Genomic DNA, 19,573 nt, shown 5'->3' with positions numbered 1-19,573 from the left:
TTAAAAATGCAATCCCTGACAGAGTAATTATGTTATTCAAAGTTGCAACTGAACAGAATCTTGTTCCAACTAAACTGGACATTGGCTGAATCTGTTTCTCATCAACATGCAATAGTAATGATCATATACGTTCATTATTTCAGAAATACATTGCAACTGTTCTGTATGTGGTATCTTACTGGAACACATTATTTGATATTCTTGAATGGAAGAAGATTTGGAATTTACCTGCGAAATACATAATAACTAACAAAAGTAAAAGAAGTGTCTTTTAAAATAATTCATAGATGTTACCTATCAAAGGTTTTTCTACAAAGATTTAAAAAAGATTTAGAATTAACTTGCTCTTTTTGCGAAGGACATCCTGAAGACATATTTCATTTATTTTGATCGTGCCCCTACTCTACCAGATTGTGGAATGATATTTGTATTCTGATCTCTTCCTGTATTAAACCAAGTTTTTCCCTTTGCTTTGAACATATATTGTTTGGCTTCATTCACTACCCACCTGAGAAAAACAAACAATTCAATATCATTAATCTTATTATATACTTGACAAACTGGCATATCACAAATATCGATATACCAATCAAAAGCCCCTTTTCTCTATTTTTAATAATGAGGCCAAACAATATATTAATTCTATAAAGTGTTCCACTAACATGAAAGCCATTAAGCAAGGATGGATTATCCAATGGGCCGTTTAGGCACAGGCCCAGGGGTTCATGCCCACTTGGGGACAAAACACCAGCAGTTTGTACATATTTTTAAAAAAAATGATAAAACAAAAAAAAAAAAAAATTTTAAATTAATGAATTAATTAAAAAAAAAAAAAAAAAAAAAAAAGAAAATTTATATAAAAGACGAATAATTACACCACAGTGTCCAGTGTGTTGCTATATGTACCATTGGCTGACAGATGTTAGAAATGTCATTTCACAGTCTATCATTTACAATTTTTACAATGTTGCAGTGGGGAAGGGGTCCCCTGGAACACTCTGGGCCCACGGGCCTGTGCACTTTTAATCCGGCCCTGCCATTAAGACTATTGATTTGTGCACTCTTTTGTGTATTTATGTGACTATTGTTATTTATGTCATAGCTGCTCCAAAGAAATTATAACCCCCTGGTGTTCAGTTTAGTACTGCTCTGTTTTGCACTGCATACTGATTGTATAATAAAGAAAAAAATAAATAAATAAATAAATAAATAAATAAAGACAAAATGACATGCGCCTTTTTATGACGTATTTTTAGGGCGACAGAAGGAGGGTGGTTTGAAAAAAAAATCTGTTCTTGTTAACTTGCGACGCCTTTTTATGCGACAAAACGGAAATATCTGCTGGCTCTGGATACTAAATGTGATGTGCACGTTAGCTGAAGACAAGAGCTTGTGTAATTTAGCCTTTTTAAAACGACTTGAACACGTTAAAGGACTTTGTAAAGCTAGCTAACATGCTAAGTGCTGGTGGTCTTCAGTAGCCTGTGTGATACAACACATTGTGTTTACCTTAAACTCCATCCTGCAGATGTTGATCCAGTGTAAAACTGTCTGAAGATGGCGAGCGTACATGAAAGTTTGTACTTTAATCCTATGATGACAAACGGGGTTGTCCACGCGAACGTGTTCGGCATTAAGGACTGGGTCACTCCGTATAAGATCTCCGTCCTGGCGCTGCTGTATGAGATGACCGCCTCCAAGATGACTCTCCCAGAAAGAAGGCGACTCAACAAACTTATCCTCCCCCTTCAGCAGGTTGCTTTTCAACATTGCAGCTTCTTTTACAGTGTAGATGTCGGTGTTTATTTTTTTTAATTGTGGGGGTTTTTTTAGGGTCCAGACTTGACACTCGGGCAGTTCCTGAAGACGGTGGAGGAGTGTTGTCCTCAGACTGCCTATGCTGTCAAACACAGGTATGTTGCTCACAATTGTAAAATCAATCCTTTTTTTTTTTTTTTTAATAAATAAAAAATATTCCATTATAAAAAATTTTAGCCATTTTTATTGTTTTTATTGATCTTTTACTTGTCTTCTTGGGCGTTATAGCAGCAGAATGATGGTCTGCCTACTGTGTTGTTTTTCCTCATTGAAATGAAGGAAAATGACGAGTTAAAAAAAAAAAATCGCAATTTAAATCGGAATTGAATCAAATAAGACAAAAGCATATCGTCACAGCCCTACTCTGAAATGTAGTAATGAAATGTAATCGTGTAATGATAGTTTGTAAAACAGACAATTAAAGTCTTTGACTGGCATGTTATGTCTTTGTGTAGTTGTGAGACATTTCCCAGGTGTTAGTTTGTTTGTTTGTTTTTAATATATGTTAAAGTGGTTGTTTTTCTTTTTGTTTGTTTTGTTTCTTGTCAGCACATCCCAACACTTCCAGTCTTTTGGGGCCTCTCTTTTCCCTGCCATGGAAATCTGTAGATGGCACCCAACTAAAAAATAAGTTATTTAAAAAAAAAAAAAAAAAGCTATGTACTCCAATTTGATTTAACTTTAACTTTTATAAGCACTGTTTGTCTACTTAATTGCCTTACTTAAAAGCATTTTAATTCACACAGTTGCAAAGTAACGTAGAAGCCAGACTATGTCGAAAACATGATCTCAGAAGAGTATTGGAATATTAATATGTAGCTGATGATGCTGTTGATTTCTCCTCCAAAGGCTACAGGAAATGGCAGATGGAGAACTGAAAGATATGGAGTACTTTTTTTCCACTCTTCCTACTCCATTCACTGCTTTTGACTCGGAAGCTTATAAAACCAGTGTCGTGGGTGAGTAATATTTCATATGAAAGTCCCTAGAGTTTGATTGGAAGTGATTTTTTATTCTTGAATTTTTTTGTTAACAAATAATCTGCCTGCCTTGTAGGTCTTTTCATGAGACACATGCTGCTGGCGTACAACAAGCTGTCTTTCTGTCAAGTTTACAAGCTGTACAAGTCTCTGCAGCTCTACTATCACAGTCACTATGCCAAGCCTGCACATGGGCGGCTGGGTTTGCCGGTGCTGGTTGCAGACGACTTAGATATGGACCTTACCAGTACTGAGGACACAGTGGGAGACAGAGTGGACAAAGAGGAGATGGACGCCCCGTTGCATGAGTTAGAGCTGCGGTTAGTGGCAATGTTCTCAGATGAAATTGCTGACTGACTCAGAGAAGGAAATGATGTTTTCCAGTAGACACGTTTTCTTCATTTTTTCCATTTTTCTTTTAGTCAGACCAGATAAAACTTAATTGAAATTAGAAATCTGTTTTTCCAGAGTGACTTGGCCATGGCAGCAGCGCAACCACAATTATTATTATTTACCACAAAACAAACAGACAACTATTAAACACAACAAATAAAACAGATAGCAGCCACCAGTAGTAAAATGCAGCATGGGATGAAAAACCTGCGATGAACCAGCAACCCGTCCGGACCAGGGTGTACCCTGCCTCTTGCCCAGTGATTGCTGGGTTAGGCTCCAGCTTCCCCGCGACCCTGAATTGGATTAAGCGGTTTGTAAAGTGAATGAATGAATGAAGTTTAACAGTTACATTGATCAAGAACGATTTCCTCTCATGCTCTTAAAAAAAACAACTAAAATTTATCCAGAGAGACATTTTGTTAATTTCAAATCACTTTGTAAGTTGTTTCTAATGGAAAGAGCTGCATATTAAATAGTTCCACCCCATGAACATATAAAGCTTCTCAAGATCAGATAGATCCGAAACAGCATAAATGTGGATTTATTTCCACTTAAAACTAACTTAAGTCGATTTAAGTAAGCCTGAATAATATCCAAGGCAGACTGGAAGTTTTCTGTAGCTTTGAATATTGAAGGAGAGGAAGAGTAAATGACTGAATAACTTCACACACAGATTTGTCCATTTTCAATCCCTATTCCAAATGAGCTTTTTGTGAGGGGTGGCATTTTATGTCAGCATGAAATCAAATAATCTTGCTCTTAAATAAAGGCAAAAGCATTGATTTTAGACAGAAATATATCCATAAACCAACTACTTTGTGAAATGTTTTGACCTTCTTCATGCAGAAACTTTGCCTCGTGGAAAACAATGCTGTTCTGATGTTACTGCAAGTTGGGTCACCATCTCAGAGAGATTTTATGTGTTTTTCTTTTTGTTCTAGAAGTGAATATTCCCCAAGCAAAGGTCCACTGTCACAAAAACAAGCAGAGTACTTTCTAGCAAGACAGGTTGGTGTCAAAATCTTCTTTTTTTCCCCCCCACTGTTTAGATTTTTATCAGGAGATATAAAAAATACTTTTCTATACTTTGATACAATGTTGTTGCACAAAAAGGATCTCAGTGTTTGGAAACATCTTGCTGCAGGCTTATCTCCTGAAGAATGATGAGAACAAGGCCCTGAAGCCTGCTTTGCTGCAAGAAGAGCTCAACAACATGCTGAAGTTTAACCCAGATTTTGCTGAAGCTGTAAGGTCCACCCCCCGCCCCCCTTAACCTCCATTTCATCACTGAGTCTGTCGCAGGCATTGTTTCCTGCATGAGCTCTGTTCTCTTCCATTGTCCACAGCACTATTTGAACTACTTGAACAGCATGAGAGTCCAGGACATCTTCCTCTCCGCTCACAGCCTCTTACATTATTTTGACCGCCTCATCTTGTCGGGTAATGAGGGAAAGAGCAACGGCGATGAAGGCTATGGTCGAAGCCTCCGCTACGCTGCTCTTAACTTGGCGAGCCTGCACTGTCGCTTTGGCCACTAGTGAGTAAAAGAGCCGCTGCAGTCTGAGTTTTTAATAAAAAAATAAAAGAACTTCTTAGATGTGATTTATTTTTCTTCATTTCTAGTCAACAGGCTGATCTGGCTCTGCAGGAGGCCATCCGCATTGCCCAGGAGTCCAATGATCACGTGTGCCTGCAGCACTGTCTGGTAAAATAAACAACTTCCTACTTTTTTATTTAGTTTTTCACAAATATTTCCAGAAACTGCAGCTCTGAGCACAATCCCTACAGTGTTAAAAACTTCATAAACATCTTGTCAAATGACACACAGTACTCAAAACCATGGTATCTATCCTCAGAAGGAATTCCTTCCACCAAAATAATACACACCTCTATTTTATGTTTACGTGAAATAATTATGTAATAGATTTAAAACACAAACATCTGATTTTTTTTTTTATGCATCAATCAAATACATGCAGGTGTGTAAAAATGAGCTCTTTTATTTCAGTGAACAGCAGGAATTGTTTGTCTTGGAGTAGCATTTCCTGAACTACTCACCTTTCATTGGGAACCACCAAAATGTTTGCATCTCAGCTCTGGCTCTGCTCGTTGAAAATATTTGCTCGCCTTTGTCGTCCTCTTTTTCATCACACATTACCTCCACCACCTGCTTGTCCTCCTCGTGTTTTACCTTTGCTTTTTGGTGTTCCACTGTAACATCTTTATAGGTCACCTGAGGCTTTTTTTAATACTCTGACTTGCAGTTGAGTCTGTCCAGATGTGAAATGAGTGAGACTAGTTGGTTATGAGGGCGTGAGAGTGTGTGAGCGTGAGAACACGTTCAGTCATTCAGATTCTTCTGGTTGTAGTTGTTTGTAATGTTTTTTTGTTTAGTTTTGTTCTGAGTTGGGAGGAATTATTACTCCTCAGCTACATTGCCGTAGTGGATTGTTGATTACGTCCAAACCTAACTCAACCCTTCTCCTGCAGAGTTGGCTCTACACGCTCGAACAGATGAAGGGTTCAGACAGCACGGTGTTAACAGAGGACTCGGTGAAAATGGCGGCTCATTTCTGCCTCCCGGTGAGTTTAACACGAGGTCTTGGATAAGAAAGTTTTGGAATGTGGTTTATTACATTTAGCATATTTTAATTGCTTTGCTCAAGATAAAAACTTCCCATCAGAGTCGCAGTGGTGAGTATCACATCTTAAACGGTACATATGAACATTTTCAGCCTCTCAAGGTTTACTCATTTAATTTTTGTTCGGAATAATCACCTGACACAACTCTTGATAACACGGAAATAAAAACAGGTGTGTGGAGTTCTGGTAAAAATTATAGACATGTAAAGATGGTCACAGTTGAAGTCTGATAGCTCTTACTGGAAGTATAGTGTCTGTACAACCTGCTCACTGGTGCTCATTGTAACTATTTTGGGTATAGTTAGTAAGGAACACATTTAATATCATCTGATTTTGTGTGTTGAGGTGAAAAAAAAACAAAACAAGCTATTGTCCAGAGATTTATCTGTGAACCTGCGTGACAAGTTTACATTAAGGCACAAACTAAAGAGAACGTTTTAAACAAATCTGATTAAAATTAAATGAAACTGCAGATTGTTTTAATAATTCATATCAAAACAATGTTAAGCCAGTTTTATTAGTTTGCTCAAGTGGAGACTTTCAGTAATTCAAACAAACAAAAGGCCACCTTTATATGTATTTCTACATATATATATATATATATATATATATATATGTATATATGTATTTAATGGAAAAGCACCAGAGTGTTCATTCATAGTTGGCACCTACATATTTATTTGCCATGAGATTAAGCAAAGTGGTGTTATGTCAAGGAAGGACTCTACTGTAATTACATGCATCATCACTCACCCCCTCACCAGCCACAGCTGCACAACTTAAGAAGCCTCTTTAGTGAGCAACTTGAGAGAATAGCTCTAAATTTTATTTAAAGCGGCAAAATGTAAGAAAAAAATAAAGATTAACGACAGAAAAATGTTACATTAAAAACTTTTTTTTTTTATTCTCTTAGAATGAACCATTTATATCTACTTTCCATGGATCCACATACAACGGCAGTTGCAACATTTCCTCCACCATTTCTGCTACAGCCTCTCAGAACAGACAAACAACCCTGTGACTTTTAAAACCACAGTAGCAGCTGTGTTTGATAGGTGCTATAGTGCCGTTTGGGAAACGTAACGCCTTGAAGTGCTCGAGGCCACTGAATACACTTGCAAGTGAAAACATGTTTATATCTGGAAGAATTTTGTCCACTGACAGCCACCATCCATTTATAACCATGCTTGGCATTTGAACTAATTTCTGTTCCCATCTTTACTAGTACAAGTAATTCTTACAGAAGTACCTTCTAATCTTCAGAGTTTATGGATGAACTTTGTCAAAGGTGTTACTCTTGCCTTATAAATATGTTTATATGTTATTTTAAGCATTTAAATTTGATGGTGAAAAGAATTAATTGACACTTTTGTGAGAATAAAACCACCAACATATTGAATTTTTCTCCTCTCCTGTAGTATCTGGCGTCTCTGGGCATTCAGTCGTTGGTCCAGCAGGGGGCAACACAGGGTAAGACTGCACACAAACTGATGGATGCTCTGAAGGACACGGATATCCTGCATTGGAAGCACAGTCTGTCAGAGCTGATCGAGATCAGCTTGGCTCAGACAACATCCATATGGAGGATGTATGGAAAGAGGTAAGCCGGCTCACCAAACCCCTCTAACACACTCGTTAGTTCACTGTCGACTCTATACAAGTTCATATTCAGTCAAATAGGAGAAACAGCTCACACAACTTATTCATGGATTAACATTTTTGGTTTTGTGAGTGACCTTTGTGCACATTCAAGAGCATGCCATAGAGATCTTTTGTTTTTAATGAGGCCACCCATGTTTTGTGCAGCACCATGGCCCTGCAGCAGGCCCAGCTGCTTCTGAACATGAGCAGCCTGGAGCCAGTCAACTTTGGGGTCCAGCAGAACAACACAGAAGCCTTTGTCGTGGTTCTCTGTCACCTGGCCGAGCTGCATGCTGAGCAGGTAGCACTTCTGATTTGATGTCGTCTGTCTGCTCTCTGTCCCGCTGTTAGTCTCTTACTGGGAAGGTTTATTATCTTCCCACTGTTACATGAAGGTTGTGAACATTAATCACGTCTGCTTTCCAGCTCCTGGGTGGAGTTTAGGACTTGACTCATAGTCTTGTGCCTTTTGTTTCTGTTGCAGGGCCTGTACAGTGCTGTTGCAGAGGTTTTTCAGCATCTGAAAGAACAGTTTCCTTCTCACACACAACATGCAAAGGTGCTTTGTCTCAGTCATACCGTATTATTCAGTGCAGATATCCTGCAATGACGACAGCGGGAAGTGCAGACAGAAAAAGATAAAATGCAGGACTTTGCCCTTTTTAGACTGGCAGGCTCAGTCGGGCTGATTTGAAATGGCTTTGTAGATTTATTATCCAGAAAATCATTTGTACATCATAATAGATACACATTGCTTTTTGGTTTAGAGGATTTTCATTCAATGCAATCAGATGGTTTTCTCATGAAAAAAAGGACATTTTTTATGTTCTAATTGTAATGGGAACTGCTTTCCCTGCTGTCTTTTGTCATATTATCATATTATATGCAAATCTAAATACAGTAAGCATGTTGTCTGTTTTTGTTTAGATTTTTTTTTAACAACATGCTTTTTCATCATTGCTTTGCAGCCTAAGGAGGTTTTTAAGTTATGATGCAAGGAAATGTGCTAAAAAAAAACCTCTCTTCATTTCTGTGTCTTTCCTTTCATAGCTCTGGATGTTGTGTGATCTGAAAATCCAGTTTGAGCGACATATGAACGAAGGGAAATACCACTTGGCAGAGCTGCTAGTAACAGCTATCTCTGCCTTAAACAAAACAGAAGGCCTGTACAGGTAATGCCAAAGCACAGATGGGCGGTTATTGTTGTTTTATACATGTGTAAATCACGCTGTCAGTAACAATGTGTTCAATGACAGGAAAGCTTTGGTTCTGAAAGCTCTCAACCGCAGCACGGAGGCATACAACATTTTACAGCGGCTGCAGGTTCAGTGTGAGAAGACCAAATCCACAGATTTAATTATCAGGTATTATAATGATGTTATTTCAGGAAATGTGCTTTCTGATTACTTTGCTCATTTCCTGTAGCACAGAGATGGATGGTTAATGGTTGATTTTTCTCTCTGAAACAGAATTTTCAGCTTTATACTAATGAATCCGTTGCTTGTCTGCATAATTTCTCTTTTATATTCCACTCAGAGTGATGCTGTCCACTGCTGAGCTTCACTGGGAGTCATCTGGTTTTGCCACCGCTCTTCCTATCCTCCTGCAGGCCTTGGCTCTGGCCAGACAGCACCACCTACAGTCCCTGGCCTCAGAGGCCATCCTTCATCTGGCTTTCACTCAGGTCGGCCACAGCAGGAAACAGACTTTTCCTAAAACATTGTTGCAGTTCATTTCTATGCAAAACACCCCAAAACATGCAGCAAGTGTTAAAAACAAAGTAGAAGCTGCAAATCTGTACAGATGATCATCATTTTCTTTTCTCTGCTTGTTTTCTGGATGATGTTCTCTCTTTGTGCTCGCTGTCTAGCTGATGCTGGGAGTCCCTGAGCAGGCTCTGAGTGTTCTTCATGAAGCCATGGAGCCGGTTCTGGCACACGGAGCTGTCATGGACAAAGGCCGGGCTTTGCTGCTGGCAGCTCGTTGCCAGATGGCGGTGGCTGGATGCAGGCCAAACGGACAAGGTCAAGCAGGTAACATTTCACCCCTAAACCTGCTCCATGCTACTATCCACTTCTCACAGTGTCGTGTGGTTGTTCATTTCCATTTACACTCTGCTGGGTTTATTTTGTGTGTCCTGGCAGATTTGCATTTGGCAGCTTTGGCTGTTGACACGCTTAATGAGGCCAAGGCATATTTCTTCAAGCTGAACTGTAAGGAGCGGCTTCGGGACGTCCATTACCTGCAGGCTCAGCTCCACCGCTCCCTCGGACACACCTCAGAGAGCAATAAAAGCGCCATGCTGTTCCGACTGCTGGACCAGGAGCTGCAGTCGCCAGCACCTTCTGTTTCTATGCGACTTTAACAGCACACAATGAAAACAAGACATTTCTCCTTTAACTGCCAGGCGGAGTTGTTCAGTCACCACTAGATGGTAGTGAGACCCTGTTCTGCTTCTCCTCAAACTGAAGCATTTCATTTATAAATATTATGAAGTGGACATAGCTGAACTCGCGAAAGACTGTGCCAAGATGATAATTTAACAAAACAATGTCAGCAATAAAGATGAATTTTAAATAGATGAAGAATGTATACATTGTGTCATAACTTGTGGTTCGGTAGGTTTGAGCGATGGTCCTAAATGTAGCATGTGGCTCGGTAGTTTCCACTGCAGCAGCAGAGGTTGGTCTGATGGACGCAATACTACGGATCTTTAAAAAAAAAAAAAAAGTTAAAAGTTTATCCGTGGCAGTCTGCTGATTTATCTGGTACTTTTTGATGAATGAGGGTGATTTTCACAGTTAGCTGCTGGACGACCGTGCTTCAGTCGCCTGGATCGTCCATATTTGTCCCATAAGAATACTGATGAAGCTGGAGTCCAGAAGAATCATAATGGTTATGTTGGGACGTCACAGATCCAAACACTTGACCCGCTGAACCTTCCTGCTGCATTTAAGTACCCTTTTGTGGCTTTTTTTTTTTTTCTGTTCTTTTGAGGGGAAAAAAATCAGGAATTTGTCTGTTTATGTTTTTACCGTGTAAATACCAGAGATCTGTGATAAACCTGCGTTTCAGTGATGTGGCTTCAGGAATGTGCTCAGTATTTATTGCCTGTATTTAAATGTTTAGCGCGATTACATCTAACAATGGTTAGATTATGTAGGCCACTCCACATGAGTAAAAGGAGTGTGTTGAAGAGATTTTTGCATATAATACTCGGTGTATGCTTTTAGCCAGAGGAGAGATTCTTCTTATGCAAGTACAACTTTACAAAGTTTACAATTATATTTATTGAGTGCTTCATAAAATAGCATAATCATGTCAGAGAAATTAAGTATTAAAATTAGCTGGGAATTTCTTTATGACAGATGCATCATGGCTGATAAAATACTGGTATTTTGGGGTTTGAGATTCTCATGCAGAGGCAACGAATCGTTCTCATTATTCGTTTGTTTAAAAGGCATATTAAATATATTTACTCAATGCTCACCGAGTTGAACAGAAGGTGAGATGAGGGTCAGACTTCTCTGGGCCTCTGAATCCTCTTGGTTTTAAATCCTTGGGCGATAACTGGAAAGCTAAAATCTCTGGTCTCATTTTAGTGCTTAAACTTTTTCTTTAGACTAATCATCTTAAAATGGGTTAAATTGATGTATCTTTTAAGAGATTGATTAAAAGCACAGTAGTATGAGTTCATTGGTGGTTCTGCTGGTTAACCAATCCACCATCTGACTATTATGTCTCCACATTGATGTATCAGCTGGAAATTTGGTGCATTCATCTCCATAAAAACAACGTTCTGCTCCTCTGTCACTTTATTTCTTCCTATAAGGTTAACACTTTTACAGTGAAACCAGCAGTTGTTTTGTTTGTACATTTACCGCATGATGGAGTTACAGACCTCAAAGTCTCCGCCCCCAACTTATTCTTGTACATCAGATAAGCTTTGTTTGCACCAAATGCTTGCAGCTCTGATGTTCAAGACAAGATCACAACAGTCTAAAAAGTTACTTTTGAACCGACACTTAACACTAAAGAGATTAAAAAGGTGTTTTCAACGTTTTTTCAACTCCTGACATATTGCAGTGATTATGTAAATAGAAATGGCATGTTGGCGCCATCAGCTCATTTTGCTCCTGCAAGCCTCCTAAATACCTTCATTACACTAAAGCTTAATTGTTTTGTTTTTTTTCTCTTTCCCTTTACTAATCTGAAAACCATTTCTATTTATGTTGATATAAAACTATAAGTAACTCTCCCTCCTGCATCTTCAAGCCCCACCAGTAGTTCATAAACCTTTGCATGCCTCTCACCTTATGTTTTTATGTATATTCAGCAGCGGGAGGCGCCAAAGCAGTACTTCTACTTCAGTACTTTAACATCGTTTTGGTGCATATGCACACATACTTTCACTTTTTACTTGTATTTAAATACTATCTCCACTACTGACCTTGTCTTATAGCATTAAACATCACTATAGCTGTAGGCTCTTAAAGCTTAATTAAGTTTTGGTTTGGACAGGAACTTATAAAAGCACTGAAGTTCTGACAAAATGTGATATGAATATTCTACACGCTGGGAATTTTCATTTAATCACAATAATATGAGTTAGATTGAAAGGAAAAGAGAGGAAAAGTGATTTCATGCCTAATTTTCAGTACAGAAACAGCACAGTCTCTGTGGTGAAATATAGCTTCTTTTTTTTTTTTTTTTTCAAAATGTTTAATAACAAGCATGGCAACAAACATGGCATAAGAACAATGCATGTTTAGAAAAATATATCTGCAAATGTATTTTTCAGAATACACTATACATTAACTTAACCTCTACTCGATATTAAACATTAACAATTAATAGTGTCACTGTAGTCACGGTAGAAAACAACATTTTGAGTTTCCTCTAGAGAATGTCCTTTTCAGGATCAGCTTACAGCATGAGAAAGATGTAGGTAGACATTTTGGTACAGGCAAACAACCTGAGATGCCCTTATCTCGACTGACCCGCTGGCTTGTCCAGTTTTTTTATTTGGTTATTTTTCAACTATTTAACATTAAAACAAACCTTCCTTTTCCAGAAAAAAAAACTGTCCAAATAATCACAAAGTTTTTCTTACAAAATAAATTAAATTACCACATTGACAAACTACCACTCGGATTCTGAGGAATGAAACCAATATTTCTGTGTGTGACATTGTTTGCTTAGTTGCAGGGATGTGTGGCTTGTTTTTATTAAAGTCTTGGATGCTGTCATACATAAACTAAAAAAGAAATCTGATTCCTTCAAACATCTCTTTCTTCATCAGTATTCAGTCAGGATGTCACAAGGGTCAAACTATATTAAACCTCTTAATTCAAAAGACTAAAATAAATAAATGATTCATGTTGAATAACTGGGTTTGAATGAAAGAGGTATTGAAATTGAGTCTTTTTCCATCTTTGAATAAAAGAAAATAACAATGGTGGCTGTGTCTCCGTAGCTTAATCATAACTCTTCAGTGCAGACATTTTTCTCTTTAATCCCAGTTCTGTCTTTGAGGAGACTGTCAGCAGAGAAGCTCAGTATCCAGCTGGATAGCCTCCTTTCCTGGGGTCGGACTCCGCACACAGACGCTCTCCCTGCCGCACCACAGCCTGGACCACAGAGTCTGGAGTCCTCAGCAACTGCGTTACATGGTTCTTCTGGGCCAGCCCCTCCATGACACTCTGCCAAGGCACCATTACACATAAATATACAAATCAGATCAAAGATACATTATTAATCTCTGAGGGGAAATTCAGAGTTTAAGCCAGCTCGTCCAAGGTTTGACATCCAGACATGTAACATTAATGACAAAAGAATAATACAGAACCAAGCTGAAAAACTTTGGCCCCGCAGCCAGTTTTACCGCCGCTTTATAACAGGTAAGAACAGAGATACATTAGGATTGGAAGGGGGGGGGGATTTCGGGGGGAAAAAGGTCATGTAACACAAAGGTCATGAACAAACGTAATCTTATGCAGGAGCTGAACATGTTGGACTTCATAGCATTTACAATGTCCAGGCCTGGCAAGTGTTTCCATTAGTCTGAATAGCTGAGATCATGAGACATCCTGTAGCCAGAAAAGCTCTTTCACATCTTTACAGGATTTTTTTCAACTCTTCCTCCAGCAGGCTTTTTCTACTGAGAAGTTTTGACTCATCTTGTTAGGCTATTTTGAGTTCTGTTCACAGATTTTTCTATGATTGTAATAAAATGTGGATTTGTGGCTGTGTATAGTTTTGTTGCTATATCCCTCTTTTTATTTCAGCATTTTTTTTAGGTGATGTGATCTTTGCTTTTCTGGTATTTCATTTAAACTATTTTTCCTTAACCAGTGAAATGGTGGAGGGATGAGGGATCTGGCTGCAGCATAAACTCAAATTAATCCACCCCCGAAACTAACATTTAAATGGATGATTCTTTTTGTAAATCTGCATCTTTTTTCCTCCATTGTAGCCAAAAGCCCTCTATGCAGCTCCTGGACTTAATTATTCATTGGCAAACTTATGACTAGTAGCTTTATAGTGAGTAGAGATGTTTGCTCAGGTGTGGCTGCAAAGTCAAAACAGTGCCCCCCCACTGAAGAGGCTGCTAAATCCTTTCAAAGTTCTTTTAAATTTTGAGTTTCGCTGATTTGCCTTACTTGCAAATATGTTGACAATTACTTCTGAAAGATTTTTGGTATTCAAAACCTGAGCTTGGCCTCCACCATTTTCCACCCCACTGTTTCTTGTTTCAGAGTGTTAGGCAGCTGCTTCAAGGGGTCCATGGCTGCTGATGGTTTGGACCATTTTTAGGAGCCAAAATATTCGTAAAGCTTTGAATTTGTGGAAGTTTCCTGATGATGATATCAGGAGCAAAGCATCAAAAAGCTCATATTGAGCAAAGGTGCTAAAGTTCTTGCATGTCACTATAAAAGCAAAACTAGAGAAAATCCAATCAACCCTTTGAGTGTTAGTGCTCCTCTTTATTTCATTTCAGTTTTTATCCACCAAACATTTTCCATGTCCAGTTCATCTTCACTTTCATGCAGTTATGAAATGAGTTTCTACCTCAGAAAGAACAGAGAGGCGTGACTGAGCAGGATTTGCAGTCGCTTATCAGCCGACATCTTTTCATGTCACCCACCTTTTCAAAGCCCTGTTCCACCACTGTCATGTTTGGGTTAAGCTGATTATGAACTCGTGGCTCCGTCACAGCTTTCTTTAGGTCATAGTTGAAGAACAGAGAGTTCAGGATGACCTGATTTTAGCCAGAAAAAAAGAAATCTAACATAAGTACTACATATACTCCACTCTGGGAATCTACTGGATAGATTGGAGTGAATGAGTCAGACTTACTAAGGCAGTGGCAGTTGTGATTTTTGTGCCTCCAGATGCTCCAACAACCATTTTCACTCTGTTTTCTTTGTCAAAGATGATTGTGGGACACATGGAAGAGAGGGGCCTCTTGCCTGGACAGACAAACATGAGGTGTATATGACTGGATCATTTTTAACTTCTTGCTTTGAGTCTGATGCAGTTTTCACAGCTACCAGATTAGTGAAGTGGAGTGTATGGTCACACCTGGTTGGATGAAGTTGTTGGGTGACGGCGGGATTCCAAATCCATTGGTCATGTACGGAGAGCTGAAATCATCCATTTCATCATTAAAAATTATTCCAGTGGATCGAGACATGACTTTAGACCCAAAGCTGTGGAAATAAAGACCTTTTTTTTAAATCTGCATGCTCTATGCAGTATGGAAGTTTTAATTGTGATCAAAATGCAGGAACCTTACTATAGATTTATGGTGCTGGTGGCAGCCACAGCACTTCCATCCTCGGCTATGACTGACAGGTGAGCTGTCCCGTGGTTGTCTGGGACAAAATAGTCAGGCTCATAGTAGGTGTCTGGATGGGTGGTGTCATCTGTAATTTTACTCCTTATGCTATCAGCAAAGTAGTCTGAGGTCATGTTTTGGATTAGCTGAAGGGGTGCAAAACAAGTCAGTCGAAGAGGAGAAAATACAGAAAACACTAACTGATTGTGAATAGATGCCACTGAGCATTGCATTTCTCCCCAGATTTTCATTCATGTGACTTGAAGGAGACAGACTGAGTAAAGTGGGACTGGAAATGCCCCCAAAATAAAAGCATACACCTACATCAGTGATGTTTAGATACCGTGGGTCCCCCAGTCTGCTCCTCTTGGCGTAAGCAAAGCGAAAAGCCTCTACGATGCGATGGTATGTCAGAGTTTTCTCCTCAGATGTAGAAACACTTGTATCTGTGAAGTTGTACCCTGCAAAATATCAGCAGGAAGATCATTTCTGGAGTAAATTAGAACTGTCACTCTGCTCAATTATCAGGCGATGAGGCTTTTCTATCCCTTATTTCAAATTTATACAACCAATTTGTATTTGAAGCATGACTTTATACTCCTCTGCCAGAGCAGATGGAGTGATGCATGTGAATTCACTTTGGCAAACCGAAGCATTTTCTGCTTCCAAAACAGGCGGAGCGACATTCCAGGAACAACCTGGGAAACCTGACATCCTTTCTTCTGCATGGCTGCACAAACACTTGGCCAGGTTGCTCACCCTCCACTATATTGAGTATGAGTGCCAGCACAGGGCCGCTGGAGGGGGCGTCTGGAACGTGTATGGTGTATTCCCCAACATTCAGCTTCAGAGGGTTCTCATTCAGGACAGGCTGGTACTCCAACAAATCATCAAGGGTAATGATGCCACCTTGAACACGAACAGAGGTGTTATGATGAATATAAATTGAGAATCAGTTTTCACATGCATTGCTATTTGCTGGGGTGTTTCTACAATGTTTCATCTTGCTGCTCGATTATAAGTCTGGCTTATAATGGTATGGTAGCCTGTATAGCAGTGGACGAGAATACAATACAACACCTGCTGCTTGGATGTCCTCAACAATGCTCCGTGCCATTGTCCCATTATAAAAAACATCAGGCCCCTCTTCTGCTATCCTCTGGTATGTCTCAGCCAGCTTTGGGAATCTTACAATGTCGTTTTCTTTCAAGATATTCTTTTGAGAGTCACAAAACACCTCACTGAAAGATGATATTAAAAAAGGAGAACAAACATGAAACTGCAAATGTGTCGTTGTTGTTAGAAAAGAAAGAAAACTGTCATATTTCTAAACATAAAACTTGTGACGAATGCAGAGGATATTATTAAAAACAAAACAAAGCCAGTGTGAATGTAGCAGTGATTCTGATTAGAAGTATGAGATTTAATTACTGAAATGACACAAAGACAACGCTGAGCAAGCTGTCTTTTATGAGATACTGAACTAACAATGGGAAGATGACGGTGCTGCCTCTAAACCTGACCAGATATTGTTAAGAGCTGAACAGGACAACATCGATTAACCCGACAGCAACACTGAGAAATGAAAACAGTCAGTTATTAAAACACATCTTCCGAAAAGTTGAGACATTATGTAACTAAAATTTCAAAGCATCGTTTGGCATTTGTATGTTGAATAGCCATCTGTATTTCATTCTTTAAATATACCAGTTCAAATGTTTTGTGCGGAAAGAAAGATATTCTTTTCAGGAATATATTTGCTAAATGTTGAATTTCCTGCCAGAAACATATCAAATAAATTGTCACGGGACCAGGAAAAGATGGAGAAGTTGGGTCAATTTAAAAATAAACTCTTGGTGGGAAATGTCAGAATTTGATGTTGATCAGCAACCAACCAGTAACATGTTTTGGTTTAAAAGAAAAAATGAGTATGACCAAGCTTCATAATGTAATTCTCTGATATGTGTGTGCAGAGAGAGAAAAGCCAACACTGAATCTTCTGGACCTCACACAACATATAAAAACAAAACCTATGTGATTGTAATGAAAAACGCTGCAAGACTGTTTTATTGCATTAAGGAACGTCTCTGAAAACCATTTACAGAATATTTTGTCCATTGCTGAATGTACCATTGCAAGTTAAAACTACCGTTACCATACATATTTGGGGACGAAGCTTTATGTATATTTCATCAAGGTAAGGCCACGTTTCACTGGAGTATAGTTCCATGATGCAACACCGGATATTAAACTGACTTGCAGTCCAGAATCCACTGAAAGATTTTGACTCATTATGGGATTTTTTTTTTTCAAAAAGAAACAATGGAGCTCCTATACCAATGAACAAGTATCAAGATTAAAAATAATATGTCCAGTTTCCTTTGAGAGTGACATCTGTTAGTCTCTGGAATTCACAACACTCCCAGCGTGATGTGACGCTCCACTCTGCTCCATTTCCCTGCTCTACCTTTGTTTAGCATGTTGCAGGATTCAAACTTAAAATGTGCGTGCATTTTTATAATAAACATGACATCATTTCTCATCATCAACATTTCATATGATTACATTTTTTAGCATTATAATAATAGGTTGTAATAAATTATTGGCAAATATAGTATTTCATAAAACAAAATTACTGGCACTATATTGACTTTTTCAAAGTACAAAAAGGTAAACAACCCTTCATGTTCATGTTTAAGGTTTAATATTCCATGTTTAATATGTCTGAAACTGAAACTGTACATTTTGATGAGCACGTCTGAGCTGAACGATTTGGTGGAATCAGCAGAAAGATCTGGATATGTTGCCCGGACAAAGACAGCAGAAGAGGACATTCATTTATGAATTATTACTTATTTTTTGTTGATGTTGTTTTTCCTCAGCTTTTAGGAAGTATAAATGTCCTTGTCATAAAGCTGGGTAAAGCTAATCATCCTCTCCACAGCTTCATATCTGTTAAAATAAGTCGTCTCATTCCAATAATGTGGTGAGAAATAATACTTCCACCAATGCCAAACCACTGCTAAACTTTTGCATTGCTAATTGTTGGATAAATATTTGTTTTACGTTCAGGTAGTTGTAGACGAATCAGCCTCACCACATGTTGGCGTCTCCTTGAATGGAGTCTTTGCTCTTGAAGAGAGCATGAGCCAAAGCTTTCCCTATGGGAAAACCATCCCGGGCCATAGCAATGCTCGGCTCAAAGAGCTCCTTCCAAGGAAGCCTGCCATGCCTTTTGTGTGCCATCTCGTAACCTCGGATCTCTCCTGGAATGGCTATGGACAATCCACCTGTCATACAGAAACAACAGCACCATTCATTTCAATGTTACTGGTTCTTTCATCATGTACGTTGTCTGAGTGAATGATTAGCACACTAAGAGACATGAAGATATGGTGAGATATCTATAAATATCACTTTATGCACTGGTACAAGTACAAATGTACTTGGGATGATGCAGACAGGTTGTTAAGGAAGGGAGAAAGGAAACTTGGGGATTTGGATGGAGAGTTTTGAGATTAGGATATCTTATCTACCCTAAATCCCTCCTTAGCATGAATTATTGTTTTCATGTTACACCTGCAACAGACTAACAGATTGCAATCAAGTCAGATCTTTGTGAAGGAAATCTGTGCCTGGCAGACACTCTGACAGCTCACAACCAGTTGCAACCTGTACGAGAAAGCTTGGTGTTGTTGCCAAACATGTCCTCAGTGGCATTCATAGGTGCTGTCTCCCTCGCATCAATAGTTTCAACCTTCCCTGTAGAGCAGAAGTTAGAATTGATTAGTTTTTGTTTTGCTTGGGTTTTTTTTTTTTTTTTTGATGTTGTTTTTCTTATTTGACTATTTTTACCCAAAGCTGCACACTCACCTGTGGAAGCATTATAGATGACAAAGAAGAGCCCTCCCCCAATGCCCATGCTATGAGCATTCAAAAGGCCAACACATAGCAATGCAGCAATGGAAGCGTCCACGGCAGAGCCGTTTCTCTTCAAAATGTCCCTGGAAACACGTAAAGTTGCTCAAAAGCAGGAAAATACACATTCAGAGGAAAGCATCCCTCATATGTCTTCTTACCTGCCCACCTCTGAACACTTCCCAGCATCAGCAGCCACAGCAGCCTTTGAGTAGAAGTGATCTGAAGGGGAAGGGGTGTTTTTTCTCCCCAGGCCCATAAACACCCCCAGGAACAAACTTACTGCAGCCACCAGAAGGACCACCAGGCCAGCAATCAGGGACTTCCCGACCATTTT

The 19,573-nt window shown here is 39.0% G+C and overlaps 2 protein-coding genes across 2 annotated transcripts; one reads left to right on the top strand and one right to left on the bottom strand.

Annotated features, from left to right (window-relative positions):
- Nucleotides 1-1,269: 1,269 nt before the first annotated feature.
- Nucleotides 1,270-9,843, top strand: anapc5 (anaphase promoting complex subunit 5; the record flags this gene model as incomplete). Its single annotated transcript, XM_079250945.1, has 17 exons — nt 1,270-1,755; nt 1,834-1,913; nt 2,668-2,777; nt 2,875-3,118; nt 4,136-4,202; nt 4,339-4,440; nt 4,541-4,731; nt 4,818-4,899; nt 5,685-5,777; nt 7,256-7,437; nt 7,644-7,779; nt 7,963-8,037; nt 8,529-8,650; nt 8,735-8,842; nt 9,015-9,162; nt 9,349-9,511; nt 9,623-9,843. The coding sequence occupies exons 1-17, from the start codon at nt 1,558-1,560 to the stop codon at nt 9,841-9,843; spliced, it is 2,322 nt and encodes a 773-aa protein (XP_079107071.1). The 5' UTR covers nt 1,270-1,557.
- A 3,190-nt stretch (nt 9,844-13,033) lies between these two features.
- ggt1a (gamma-glutamyltransferase 1a) lies at nt 13,034-19,573 on the bottom strand (the record flags this gene model as incomplete). The annotated part of the gene is made up of 12 exons (XM_079251935.1): nt 19,398-19,573; nt 19,192-19,322; nt 18,991-19,080; nt 18,416-18,608; nt 16,399-16,559; nt 16,078-16,227; nt 15,643-15,779; nt 15,277-15,464; nt 15,063-15,190; nt 14,838-14,950; nt 14,626-14,739; nt 13,034-13,180 (listed from the first exon to the last, which is right to left on the bottom strand). Exons 1-12 carry the CDS (start codon nt 19,568-19,570, stop codon nt 13,034-13,036), a joined length of 1,725 nt encoding a protein of 574 aa, XP_079108061.1. The 5' UTR covers nt 19,571-19,573.

The sequence above is a fragment of the Telmatherina bonti genome, assembly GCF_933228915.1.
Source record: "Telmatherina bonti genome assembly, chromosome: 13".
Lineage (NCBI taxonomy): Eukaryota > Metazoa > Chordata > Actinopteri > Atheriniformes > Telmatherinidae > Telmatherina > Telmatherina bonti.
This window is presented reverse-complemented; position numbering and strand designations above follow the sequence as displayed.